Raw genomic sequence first — 15,135 nt, 5'->3', positions numbered from 1 at the left:
GTTTATTTTGGATTAACTCCCCAGCCTGGCTTGCTTTGCACTGCAAAACTGAAAATAAACCGAGTCATTTTAAATAGCTAATAACATAGTAATTGACCACTGGATGAAAAGCACATATAACAGGCTGGAGGCAGGTTGCCTTGACACCTGTTGCCCAGGAAACCATCCAGCAGCATCTTCGGGTATAATGCGTGCTGCTGATATGCAATAGCTCTGTGCAAATGTCAGCTCATTAAACCCAACACGCCTGACCTTTCTCACCTGAGCTCACCTGTTTGTGTCCTGTCAACAGCATCTCCTCGCTTTGATATGCAAAGCTGACGTTAATTGGTCTGCGGATTCGTTTTAATGGAGAGTTTATGTGGAAAAACTTCTTTATGTCTCAGCCAGCTCTGTTTCAAAATAGGAGCTTTCTAGCTGTCTACGGCACTGGCCAAAGTTATTAGAAGACTAATATTTTCACTAGCTAAGAAATGGTTTTAAGTCAGTTATCTTTTGCTTTAGTGTCTTAGTAGAAAGTATCTTATGTACAAGTTAACATCAAATCATGATTTAAGACACAACGATGCTTAATTAATGAATGATTCAATGTTTTAGGATGCACCCACAATGAGTCAATGATTTAGCTATTTTAGCAAACACAGTGGCTAAATTGGAAACGGCGTACTAGTTTACTACTCTTACTATGTTGAAGAGTTCATACGCATGTTAAGAGCATAAACATGTTGAAAATTCACCCAAGATATTTTCTAAATGCATGCTATATATTTAGCTGATAACAGTTCATCTTCTTGGTCAAAAATATTTTCTAAAATAATAGTGACACCAATCATGGACCAATCATGTATTCGACGTAAACCCTGTCTTTTCTTCACATTCACCTGCAAGCTTGCATACAGTCATCTACCACCATCCAATCATTTTTCTGTTTTATTGTGACTTAATTAATGCTCAGATTCAAGATTCAAAGTGGCTTTGTCTTGACAAGAGTTGACATGAAAGTTGACTTTTATTCTCACAGTTCCGACTTCTTTTCTCAAAATTGTGAAATATGTCATATTTAATTTTCTGGATCCGCCTCACGCACAGACTTTCCAGCGATGCTTCTCTTTCGGTCTCTTCATTTTACGCCCGACACGTTAATGTGATGCTTTGCTGTGTTTCTGCTGTATCCTGATGAATTGTTAGAGTGAAGCGTCCACAGAACGTTTGTCCTAACCGAACTTTATTTATGTGTTCACAGAGACATTAAGCCAGACAACATTTTGCTGGACGAGCACGGTAAGTCCTAAAGATACTATAAATCAGCATCGCTTCTGCAGGCATCGCTGTTACTATTCCCTCTCTCTTTCTGACTTGTTGAGCGGTTCACAGAAAGGCGCTGAAGGTTATTCATGGCAGATGCTTCACATTGGTCTGGTTAACCGGTGTTGTCAGGGAGCAAAAGCAACCTGCATAATTTTTCATCAGTATGATAATAGGCAGGGGAATATTAATGTGAAGATAGTTATGACCCTGTCTCTAAACAACAACAACACACAGCAGGTGGTTGAAGATGACAGAGAAGGCCAGTCACTTTCCTCTACTTTCTCTATTTCTCTTACACTCTTTTGCGTGGAAGAGCTAACCCATGAGCCAAACCCAAGAATGAATGTCAGAATTAGAAACTTCGCATCAAGTATCTTAAAATTGGTAAAATGTCAATTTTAGGCACCTAAATATAATTGTAGGTTTTTTATTGTGTATATTTTGATCTTGCGTCAGTTTCCATTTTGTCCAAACCGTTGAGCATGTTGAAAGAACGATACTTGGAGGGTTTATTTTTGTTGGACTGGAAGTCGCAGGAAAATGGCGTGACCCACTGGATCTTGGAGCCTGATTCGTTTTAGACTTACATCTCCTTTAACACTAAAAGAAGACACGCGTCACCTGCAGCTTCTTCATCAGCATCCCATTTAACATCCATCCGCAGGTGCTTCCCTGCGGTGGAAATGTTTTAAATGTTCTTTATACAAAGCAAAAAATGCTTATTTTAACCGGGCCTCTTTGGTCACTTTTGACTGAAAAATGGAACCTGGTCTCATGAAAATATGTACCTCTGTGCACTTTTTGTGCAACACCGTTTTTACGTGCTTTACAGCATGTTTCGCCGCAGTTTCAAAGAGAAATGTCCACTGAGTGGCTCTAAAACGCAGGTTCAATACGTAAACCCTGGCACGTTTGTATTACGCTGATATAGGTGTGTATTGCAGCAGTTCAGAATATCTGTGAACTGTTGATAAAAGTTAATGCTCTATCATGTTGGAAAAATTCCAACACTAAACCTAGTGTCAACAAATTCAAAACTGAACATTTTTTGATGCAGCCGTGTCATTTCAACTTGTTTTGTTGAAGTGTAGTTACACAGGATTGAACCGGATCGACCGAACAAACCCAGCGTCTATGAAAACACATAGATATGAAGCTGGATGCGTGTGGCGCTAACATTCAAAAGCATCGGTTTTCAAATATCCCAGCATATCCATATTGACATAACGTGATATTTTTTTTTATAATTGTGCAAATATTATGCTTTAGAATTGAAACTCTGTAAATCTGTGCCAAAAGGAATGAAAGGTCTCAGAGTTTCACTTCCTCTAGTGTTTATTTCGTTCGGAAACTGCAGCGATACGTACTCGTTGGTACATTTTTCCTGTCTTGCTAAAAAGCGCACCAAGTTACATTTATGCCATGAGACCAGGTAGGACATTTTTAAAGTAATAGTTCTAGCGTACAGTGAGTTGGTGACTTTTGTCACATTAGCTCTGTGAACACTTAAAAACCATGCACATGATTTAGATGAAATTTGTCAAAAAATTAAATTAAATTAAAAAAGGATTACTCAGCCAAAACATATTCGATTGCTTTTTCTGACAATAAACAAATACACACATACAGTTACATTTGAAGACTGCAAAAGTACCAAGGTTGATCCAAAAATAAAAGGCACAGAGGGTTAAGAGCTGTTTAATCTTTCAGGAAACATAAATGGTTCTTCTATGACGTTGAAAACCCCTTCATTTTGGCGAGAGCACGGTTTTCGTCCTGCATTGTGCCCCAGGAAAGACGTCTGCTCCTGGGCTCTAGAACATCAGTGGGGTTTTCTGTTTTGATCTAGGTTGCTTCTGTCGGGGCAGATTTATGTCACTGCTCTCACAGCGGTTTCAGATTGGGAAAACAGAATGCGATGGAAACAGCAATCTTTGTTTTCACCAGACAGCACTAAACACTTCTCGTGACTCCGACGCAGACTTTTACGACCCTTAATGCCTCTCCATTTCACACTCATTTTGAGATAACTCCATTTTCAGGGAATATTTTGTTCCTGCGGCTTGATTCAGGTCTGTAAATGTAACACATTGTGTATATTATATATCAATCGATATATATGTACGTGAACCGAGGATTCAAATAGTGCAGACAGAATACAAGAACGTTTTTTCAGAGAGATTAAACTCGATCGAATGGATTGCTGTGGACAACAACTGGCTTACGTTCAATATCATTGGAACAAAAAAAACCAATACATTGAATTTTAAAGCCTTTTTGAAATACCTAATCAATTATTTAACCCGGTAATGTAATTTCTCTGAACATATCCTCTGATATGATTCATATTTGAATGAACTCGCAGCTTTAATTAATTAATTGCTTTATTGGAATGTCTTTGCGAAGCTAAAGCGGTGTTAGCAAGGTAATTTTTATAGATTTTTTTAGTGCCGTGCCATTACAGAACATTTCTCTGCTTGTGCTGCAAAAAACTACTCCTTATAAGCCATATTTACATGCTGCAGTGAGTTTATGGACGTGGCATATTCATGACATATAGTCATTTTATTACCTAATGATGCAAAGAGATGAAAATGATTGCTAAAAAAAAAACCGCTTGTACACTGAAAAGTAAAAGCACCTCAGGATCATGCCGCCAGTCTTAAAAACTGTTAAAATATACTGTTAATACCATGATTTTTAAACACGTTACTGTAGTACTATGTTTCTTGCACACTGTAAACATCAGACAGGCTAAATTAAAATTTTACACTTTGCTTGTCGAGAAAATCTTTTATGAGAGGGAGGGCAGTAATTAAAGGTTGATGAGTGTTTATGCATGTTTTTTTTTAACTGCCCCTTTAACTGCTGCTGGCCAAAACGTCCATTGGCTTTTGAGTGATAACCTGACAGATACTTGGAAGCCGAAATGCTTTTTGAGGCCACTCTCTGGGCTTTCAGACACACAGCAGTGCTGTTTTTAACCCCTGGAGGGTGTCTGGAAAGCGCTGACTCGTGCACATCTCACTTCCAGAGGAGGTGCTGTCCGCAGCTCACTGGACAGTCAGGCTTTTGCTCCCGGAGGAATCAGAGGAACATTACCTCCAGTGCTCCGAGCCAAGAGCACGACGAGTCGCAGAGAGCTTAGGAAACGCGTCCGGAGGACTGCTCTGATGCAACCAGAAACCAGTGTCTGTGCGTAAAAAAGGGAGAACGTTCACAACAATCGGAAAGAAACTAGCTCGTAATTAATCGTTAGTAGGGTTAGCTAGCTGTTGCTGCGGGATGGGACGCGGTGTGATTATAATCATTTTCACATCCTCGCAGGTATCTCTGTTATTTCGCTTTTCTCTTGTATTTACTCGCCACGTGCATGAATTGCAGGCCGGGGCTAAAGAGCCAATGCTGAAGTAAGCTTCTTGATCTTCTTCTGCAGAGACAGGCCTTCATGACCGAAGGAATATGTGAAACGAACAGAAGGCACTGCTATACTAGTAATATAAGATATGTAATCAGATTACTTTATTCAAGTAACTAAAGTAGTGTATTACATTTAATTTAAAAGAATACATATAAACCAGTGTTGTTTGAACATGACCTTACTGTGGTTCAGGACCAAATACGACTCTGGACCACAAAACCAGTTGATTTTTCGAAATCTAAATACTAATAAAAAATCTTTCTAGTGATATTTGTAATATTTGGTAATCTGAGGGTGCAACAAAATCCAAATATTGAGAAAAATGGCCTTTTAAATTACGCTCTTAGCAATTCACCTCGCCTAATAATTCGGCACATGGCGTAAATAAACATAACATCTATGTTTTTTGGTTTTTTTCATTGCTGAAGAGCGTTGAACTTTCTTCTCTTGCGTCCTATTCTTCATGCAACCCAGATTGACACGAGCTGCGTTCTCCACTGCTCCACATTACTTTGCAATAAGTTCCTTTTTAAGGGCGTAGCGCAATATTGTACAGGAACTTTCTCCAACGCTGAGAACCACTGCTGTTTACGGACCGCCAGGAGTTCCCGAAACTAACAGGACGTTTTTGTACTAGAATAGCCTCTTATAGTATGTCAAAATATCAATGTGACTCGATTTATTAATTCACGACTCCTTTAAAAACAGAAGACTGCAACGGAATAGCTATGAATACAAATGAGATTGTTGCTCTGCAGGAAACTCTTTGGTCTTCTCTTTATCGCTGATGTCCTCTGTCGGTGTGTAAATAATGCAGCTGCTGCGTGAAGGTGTTTTACATTCATATCAACGCTGCACACATCCACAGCATCTACTCTCTCTGTGATATAAGCACACATACACGTAACCTTTCTGCTCCGGTTCCCCAGGGCCGATCTTCATCGAGGTGAACGTCCTCCTCCATCTGGTCACGCTTCCTCTCATTACCAAGGCTGTAACCTGTAACTAAATTATTTGAGAAAAAGTCGCGTAGTTTGCTTCACCGAATGTAATTCATAGAAATTAGTTGACTAACATTAAATGATCTACAGCTTCCGTCTTACCCAGCATTGTCTGCGAACGGCAAGCCCCGCCCACTTTGATTTGATTGGCGTTGACTAGCACCAGGCTCACCGAGGAAACGTTACTCTAAAGCATTTTCATCGCTCTAACAAGAACGCTGCTTAGTGCAGGGCAGCAGATCAGTGCAAGAATTTCAAATATTGGGGCCATTTCTAATCATTTTCAACATAGGAATATAGTTAGTGCATCGACGATTAGAAACCTTATTAAAACTAAAAAGGTTTTCTCTTCTTTTTCAGTGGACAGTTGAGATATTGGGCTGTTTTGCTTTCATAACACGTCAACTTCGAGACTAGCGAGACAACAAGAGCATCCTAAATACACATTTAATTCCTACACGTGATCGATTAGCGTCTGTAGACTTCAGTTACAATTAAAAAGACATTTTAGTTGCACTGTCATAAACCAGACTATCTTCTGTTCTGAAAATGTATGCAAATAAATGAATGCGTAATTAGACAATTTACTATTTGAATATTTTTAAACATACTTTTCGAATCAGTTGCCTTAATGTACTTTGATTAATCAACAGGAGAAAGCATGTTGGTATTGGGTAATAAAAATCTTTACTCTGTATTGTCTCCAGTTTGTGACACATTCTTGTACTCTTTTACGGATACTGTCACGAATCCGGTCCACGAACTTCCATTCGCTCACCACCAGATGTCACTCCCTCACCACAACGCCATTGTATGTCACTCTGGACTTCAATTCCCATCATCCATTGCACACACAATGGCACTCATCACGCGCTCACCTGCGTTCACTCACACACCTTCAGTATTGTTGTGCATTTATCGCTCTGCAAGTGATAGCTCAATGATACAGCCCTTCTGTGTTACCTCAGTTAAGTTCTAAGTCTAGTTTTTGATTGCTTGCCTGTGTGTTTTGGATTAACCCTTGTCTTGCCGCTTCGTACTCTGTCCGCTGCTCGTTTGGATCCATCGCTCACGATTCATTGAAGCCCTCTGGATATTGTCGGCCGATCGAAGACCCACGCATGCCCTAGAAATACTCTTGTGTCTCGGTGTCATACCCGTTTGCTGTTATTTGACCCTGCCTGTCATAACACAAATCGAATGACGTCTAACTCACCAAATTAGATTTCATACTTGTTGTATAGTTTTTAAACTGTAAAAGTATTTATAAAAATCACCATTTTATGAAAAGGTCAAGCTATCTGACACTTGATGGCTTTTCACACTGGTTATTCCAAACCCTGCTTTTCACCCCAGGGGAATAAATGCACACTAGTGAGGGTACTTAGAAGCAGGGTTAGGATTGCTTTTTAGCCAGGGTTTGCTGTGTTAACCCCACATCGTGCTTCCAAACTCGGGCTAGAATATTGCGGCTGAAAAGCATGAAAATGAATTATGTTTATAACTTAAGACAGATAAAAATAGCTAGAGATGGGCTGCTAACTGATAGCTTTCTCCAGATATTATAGATTGATTTCACGATGTAGTACTTTCCCCAGCAAAACAAATGCTTGCTAGTATGCAAATGAGGATGCAATTAGCAAGAGAGCATCAATCTCTGGCATCGGCGTCAGTGTAAGCACTTTCATTTAAAGCAAATGAATCTTTGTCATTCGCTTACATTTGTGTCTGTATCTTGTAGCCTCACGTTAAATACTGTACAGTATACGCTTTTATTTAGCATTCATTTCTTTGCAGGTCATGCTCACCTGACAGATTTTAACATCGCTGCTATTGTGAAGGAGGACTTAAAAGCCACCTCTATTGCAGGGACGAAACCATACATGGGTGAGAGCTCTCACGCTTCTCTTTAACACCGATTTAACACAACGTCAGTGAAAAGTTCCTCGTGTTTTTTACAGCGTCAGGAACAATTGTACAGTTATGTTCAGTGTATAGGGAGGTCACTTTCACCGTCGAGGAAACAGAAGCCATGTACCTCGTAAGAATTCAGTGAAGCGTCCAAAGTATTTTCACATTTTGCATTTTGTCAAAATGGAAAATGTTGCTTATCCCAAAACATCCAGTGATTACATCCAGAATTACCTGAATAATGCAAGTGATAGCATATTTTAAAAAACAGCAACATTTGAGGAAAAATAGTTGAGTGGGTTGCATTCATTTTATATTATTAAACAGCAGCTTCTTACCTACACAGTTAAAAGTCAAGCATCGCATTGAAATGTACTTCAATCAAGTACTTTACCAGCGCTTTAGCATGGAAGTTATTGCGTCGAAATAAAGGAACTTCTTTTAAATAAAACATAAATTAACATCACAACAAAATGTACTATAAAAATGTTAAGAAACGTGTATAAATAGACTTGTGGCTTTTTGCTTTAATGCTAAATTTCTTATTCGTATTATTATTTTTAAAGATTTGCACATTCAGTACACAAGGGCTTTATGTATAGTCAGATAAGTTGATACAGTCTGATGGTACAAGTGTGTAAATACACTGAAAACAAGAGTGTCTTTAAAAACATTTTGTATGCAGAACTACTTCATGCTGCCACGGATTCAAATCTCGTCCTCCATTACTAACTCCAAAGGAACGCTTGTTGTAAAAGCTTATTGTTATACTGTATTATGCAGATTTAAGTATTATGAGAGAGAGCTGGACTGATTGAGCGTGATTAACAGACCCCGGTCAATCTCATATTCACAAGAAAACATTGGTTTGAATGTCCGCTGAGGAAAGCGATATCTTTATCAAACTCTCCTTTCGTCTGTGCTCAGTGGTCCTTGTTTACAAACCTGTTTCAGTTTCTTTTAATATAAATGTATTTTTTTGGCTGACATCATCTAATGGTGGAACAATGTAACTAAAACACACACACACACACACACACTACTATTAAGAAAGCAAAACAAAACGAAGCTCAGTAATGCTAATATACAATAATGAAATATGTTGTGTGTGGTTGCAGCCCCAGAGCTGTTCCAGTCGTTCGAGGGAACACACCCGGGCTACTCGTTTGCTGTGGACTGGTGGTCTTTAGGGATCACTGCGTATGAGCTTCTCCGTGGACAGGTGAGCGTCTCTCGACCGCCTGATCTGAGATCAGCATTAGTGCAGTTTCATTGGCTATCGCTTTGACCTCCGCAGAGGCCGTACATCATGCGCACCAACACACCAGCCAATGAGATCCTGCAGACTTTCCACAAAGCCCACCCCTGTTACCCCGCCGCCTGGTCTGCAGGGATCAAATCACTCTTACGACAGGTACCATTAATGGCGCTAACTGCGCGATGCTTTATTCGCTCGACCGTGTTTAGAATCGTAGTAGCGTATGAAGCATGCGGTGTGTTTGTTTCTGCTGTCAGCTGTTGTGTGTAGACGCCCAGAAGAGGATTTCCAGTCTCTCGGAGCTCCAGGACCTGGAATACCTCTCCGATGTCAACTGGGATGCTGTGCTTAACAAACGAATCCCACCTGGCTTCCTCCCTAACGTAAGCTCATGATATACACAAACACTGCGAGCAAAGAGACACACGCTCCTGAGACGAACGATTCCATACGGATATGCTTTCAAAAATGGACATTTAGTCGTTTAGCAGATGCTTTTAACAAAACGGCAATCGAAAGCAACACATAAGCAGTAAAGTTTCCTGAAGATGGCTAAGGACTCGTTTGCTCGGATTGAGTTGGGAAGGTCATTCCAGCAGGAGGGAACAGTTGATGAAAAAGTCTGTGAAAGTGATACTGTGCCTCTTTTGGATGGGTTATGTGCAGAACACAAGCTTCTCGAGGACGCATGGCTTTGAAGGGATGCATGCAGGTGTAACAAAGACAAACATCAATGCTTTGAGCAAAAGTTCAAGGCCAAAAATGAACACTTTCATCAATCTGCCCTAATCTTGTTCCAAACCTGTATGAGTTGCCGTTTTCCATTGAACGCTGAGAGATTTTTAATGCAGTCTTTTGTGTTGCTTGATTTCAATAATTATGGAAATCTTGCATATAATCATTTAATTAATAAAACATAAATTCTACACTGTTTGTGTTCTCTACAGATCATATACATTTAAAGTACAATAACAACAGTCTTTCTAAATACATATATATATATATATATATATATATATATATATATATATATATATCACTATTAAAGACATTCATAAAACCATGACGATGGAGGGTTTTCACAAAGTTCTTCTCAAGGAGAGCATTTGCAGGATTAGCTGCTTAATTTACGCTACTCTTTGCAGATTTATGACGATTGGTCTGGACTGAGAGGTTTTTTAATGCTGTGTCCATGAGTTAAACCCTACAAAAAAAAGGCCTTTTAGAAGCCATTTTTTATGCCATTTGGAAAGCACTGCAAAAATTATAAATTCCCAATCTGAGAAAATGATACAAATTGATCTCTATGTGTGCACTTCATAAAGTAATTTGGATTAATTTGGTATAATCACAGTTTTACTACAAATATGCTACATAAGCTGTGAATCACGCTATGAAAAAAAATATTGTCGCAATCGCATACTTTTGCATTTGTATAGGACTAGTTTTCTCAGAGGACCACTTTTTGTTTTTAGAGTTTGCCGTAGAGTAGGTAATTGCTCTGGATGTGACAGATTTAGAGAGGTTTAAAATCAGAGAGTCTATCTGTGAGACACACGTCTCCAACGACCCCCTGTAAAAGTAGTCCTGTCCGAAAAGGGCTTATATGCGAATATGGGCGGTGCTATAGAACTGTGTCAATCTTGTGGGCGTGGCTAAACAGGCAGCTATGTAAATTTGGTGGGCGGAGCTAAAAAAATCGAATCGCTCTCTCTGATACACTGATCATTCTGTGAATGGTTGCTTGCTCAGTTTATGACCCCTTTAATAAAATGTCAAGTAAAAAAATTTATATGAATGTAAAAAATAGTTTTTTGCAGTAAACTATAAATGCTTATTCAGTAGAACTAATCGCCAGGGTGTAACTGAAGTAGTGCTTGCCAATAAACCTTCAGCTGTCCGTGGGTACACTGGACGGTACTTAAATGAGTGTTTTTGTGACGGCAGAGGCGGCGACTGAACTGTGACCCCACATTTGAGCTGGAGGAGATGATCCTGGAGTCCAAACCACTGCACAAGAAGAAGAAGAGGCTGGCGAGGAAGACGAGGGAGAGCGGCTCTGATGGATCTCCTCAGGTAGCAGCTCACTGTCATTACTTAAGACAGTCACGCCACAGTCTTACGCAAAACAAGACATAAAGCAATTGTAGTCCTGTTTATTACATTAGCATGTCTCCCTTGAGTTTTCTGCAATGGCTCTCTTCTTTGTTTATCAGTATGAGTCATTTCTCAGAGGAATTTGTGCGATGGGAGATCAGAGTCATTGGCATTTAAAAACATTAACTTTTTTTGCACAGTGATTTAATTACTCACCGATCTGTTTTTGGTTTGTTTTAAAATATATACGCGGTCATAAATACATTTACACACATGACAATAAAAATTAAACCTATTAGCGTGCATTTTAAAGGACCATAAATCCATATTAGAGCGTTTGCAAAAGCAGATAACTCAAAAATCATGTTTTCATTATGTTTTATTGCGTTAACTGCATTTTATTTATTTATTTATTCGTTTTTTGGGAACATAATCAAAATAATCCAACTGCAGTTTGAATGAAATTACCTGGAAAGTACGATTTTTTAACATAAAAACTGTTTTTGCGTTTAGGTGGGTCAAAGAGCAATCTTAAAAGAGATAGTTTACTTCCATATCATTATTATTATATTTAAATATTATAAATACATCTTTGTCATTATTTAGCTGCAAATAGCATGCAATGGTTTAATATAGTAATATTTCAGTGTAATTGAAAATAACACGCAGTTAAGTGTTCATTCACACTTATTTTTACAAGTAAAGTTTTTTTTTCTGTAATGCATGCACTGTTTTTAACATATGCCAAAGAGTACCTCAAAGAAAGAAAGAGCGTAGGAGCTGGAGCTAGTTTTGTACGTGCACATTTTCAGAAGCAGTGAAGATCAATACAGTATGACCAGTCCTGCCCTACAGACCTACTCACACTGACTCCATCTGTCCTGACCGCCTCTCACTTCTCTCCTCCCACTCAAGTTTGTAATGTATGGAGAGATGAGCTCAATCCAATCACAGATAAATGCAGCGGAAAATTGAACTCTTGTTGTGAGAACAAAATAAAGAGAAGCATCCCACAGTGACTGCTTCCCTTCCGAGGATTCAGTCTCCGTTCAGAGGAAAATCTACTCTTTCATCTTCAGTCTGTGCTTCAGTACTGATTATTAGGAATGTCACATAGTTACAACCAACGTTGGGGAAAATTACTTTCAAAAGCAATGCATCATAATCTCCATTCGTTTATTGATTACTTTACTTTCTATGGAAAGTAACATGTTGCTTGTGCCTTACTTTTCCTCGTCTGGGCTGGGCTTGCTTGTTCTTTTTTAATCTTGAAGGTTATATTTTTTGGGCAGATGTGAAAGCCCTGAAATGAATAAGCATCAGGTCGAGGGAAGTTTGTAAAGTAGTGGAAGCAGCTCAAACCATTCTGGATTGCATGAAGAAAAAGATGCAAGTTTATCTAAAGTCGTTTTTGTTTAGCATGGTTGGGTAAAAAACACTGGTTAATAAAATGGGATTAAACACATAAAGAATATAAGTGTTATTTAAGATGTAAAGATTCAGTATGTAATAATAACAGCTAGTGGATGAAATAAGTTTTTGCAGTCTACATTCAAAATATTATTTTTCCTCCTCATACTCAGCGCCCGCACGGGTTGCCAGATTGAGGACATGCAGCACAAATAAGCTCAACTGACATTGGAATCATACCTTACACTGTAAACTTGATTTATCCATGCTTTAATATGTCTGTGATTACAGAGCTTTGAAGACAGACATTAAGGCTTTTTCCAGTTCGTTTGCTGGCTTCCGTGGCTGCGTTATGTTGTGTTTGCTGCAAACTGGCAACCCGGGCTGTCACTGGCAGTAGGCGGAGTCACACAGACCAACACATTCTGACAAAGAACATGCATTTTCGAAAGCAGAATAAATGACTTTAGCATTGTTTTTTTAGAGAAGCGTGAATTTAGCTTGTTTCCTGAATATCTGCAATTATGGTGTCTTTATGCTTTAGTACAACCAACAAAAAGTCTTTCAAGTATCCTCCATTTAATATTGCAAGTGAACGGAAGATGAAAAGCTGTGGTTTTCTAGGTCGATGTGATTAGGAACTTTCCTGCCGTGATATCATTGCTCCTGCTGTGAAAAAGGTCCTTGATTATGATGCCAGAAAGAGAGTAGAGTTCCTATATACAAATGTGCCAGGGTGCCACATATTGAACCTGTGTTTAGCGTCACTAGACATTTTTCTTTGAAACTGTTGAAAAACATGCAGTAAGGCATATAAAAATGGTGTTGCACAAAAAGTGAACAGAGGTTTATATTTCTACGAGATCAGGTTGCAATTCTGAGATGGTTCCCATCCTCACTAGGAACTATACTCCCGTCATCAAGGACATTTGTTTGATTATTATGTCTGAATGAAAGTATAGTTTCTAATCACACCGGCCTGGAAAATCACAACTTTTCATTTCCCTCCAGTTAGTACACAGTATAACTACAGAAGAGTCACGGTTCAAATAGGAAAAACTCTTTGGTCACTTTTGAACGTGATGCTACTGCTCTAATTGGATTCAATGATCTATGCTAAGCTATGCTAAAAGTGCTATCGCCAGACCCGGAGAGAACTGAATAGACCACGAAACGGTAGAATGAGCCTATTTCCCAAAAAAAGTGTGGAGTGTTCCTTTAATAAGCAGCAATTTAGGAATTTATAAAGGGAAAGGTCGTAGTTAATATTGTATAAGTGTTTACTATTCTAAAGCGTCGCCAAAAGCTTTTTGTTTACATATATATGTGTACTATGTATATTTATTACGTGTATATAAATACATATACCAGTCATATACTAGATGTTTGAGACTCTAAGCTCTAAACAAGCATACTTTTCCTTAAACCCTCTACATGTCATTACGTTTAAACGACCATAAAATGAAAACTTTGCCATTAATCACCTAAATCCATGTCGTTCCAAACTCGTAAAATATTTGTTCATCTTTGATACACAACTTAAGATACGTTTGATGAAACATTGACTACCAAACAATTACGACTCGTCGGTGGTTCAGCCATAATGTTATGAAGCTACGAGAATCATATTGGTATGGAAAGAATAGCTTTTTTTTGGAAAATATCTGCTGAACGTTCAGCTACGTTGAATGTTTTTGTTTTCTTTTGCATACAAAACATGTTTGCGTCGCTGATGATGTTTTTCATAAGCCTTCTGGACCTTGACAGTCGTAATTGTTTGGAAGTCAACGGGACAGTCACGGATTTCTAAAATATCTTAAATTGCGTCCCAAAGAAAGCTTTTTATGGCTTTGGAATGACACGATAAATGACAAAGTTTCCATTTTGGGACGGAGTAACTTTTGACCTCCTGAGACTCAACACGATCAATCGCTTTTATTTATACAGCGCTTTTAACAGCACAGATCGCATCAAAGCACTGATTCAGCTCTGAAACTCCTCAGTCAGGGACACCTCGATCTAAAACTAACGTCAAAGCTCGGCGCTTGAGATGTGAGTTCACGGAAAACCCTGTACGTCGGACTTGCGCGACACACACCGTAATGTGAGCTCGGCAGCTTGTGCGAAGGAGGTCTCTGCTGGATTGTAGCGTGCTAAGCATCGGTCACGCTTACTCGAGGAAATCCCTGCACCGGTGGAGTTTCTGGAGTAAGCACTAAACCCTCGACGCCTGCTGCCTCATCACACCCAAAGCCATGACTGCACACATTTACACCCCCAGCGGCTCAGTCGTTTTGCTTTGCGGTACACATTTAGTGTTCTGTTGGAGATGTTTATGGCCCTCTGATGCTCAATTCGGAGTTTTAACCCTCAGCTTACATCTGGTGCACATCACAGCATGTTCTGGACAAAACATCCACTTAGATGAGAAGGATCTGGATGAGCAATCATAGTTGTTTTTTCTTGGCCTCGTTTGCACCAAGTAAGTGTTAAACAATGACTTCAGTTTGCAGCTTCAGTCTTACTTCTTAATTACCGTAGGTTTACAAATGATGCTTCGTTTTTGTGTTACCTCTAAAATCTGATGTAAAACGGCGAATACAGAATCTCATTCAATTCACTATTCAATTCAAAACAAGTCGCTTAATTTATAACGCTTACAGTTCGTTTCAAAGCAGCTTCACAGTATTAAACAGGAAATGAATGAATCATGAAGAGCATTGCTGACC

At 39.0% G+C, this 15,135-nt stretch overlaps 1 protein-coding gene across 1 annotated transcript in view; it reads left to right on the top strand.

The window, feature by feature from the left end:
* The window catches only part of stk32a (serine/threonine kinase 32A), a 36,759-nt gene that overhangs the window by 17,507 nt on the left and 4,117 nt on the right, over positions 1–15,135 (top strand). The window contains 6 exon segments of the mRNA XM_043221003.1: positions 1,244–1,281; positions 7,528–7,617; positions 8,760–8,863; positions 8,939–9,055; positions 9,157–9,282; positions 10,847–10,975. Of these exon segments, the coding sequence (XP_043076938.1) occupies positions 1,244–1,281; positions 7,528–7,617; positions 8,760–8,863; positions 8,939–9,055; positions 9,157–9,282; positions 10,847–10,975 (604 nt within the window).

Source organism: Puntigrus tetrazona, chromosome 21 (assembly GCF_018831695.1).
Source record: "Puntigrus tetrazona isolate hp1 chromosome 21, ASM1883169v1, whole genome shotgun sequence".
Lineage (NCBI taxonomy): Eukaryota > Metazoa > Chordata > Actinopteri > Cypriniformes > Cyprinidae > Puntigrus > Puntigrus tetrazona.
Note: the sequence above shows the minus strand (reverse complement) of the source record. Positions and strands in the feature narration are given on the sequence as shown.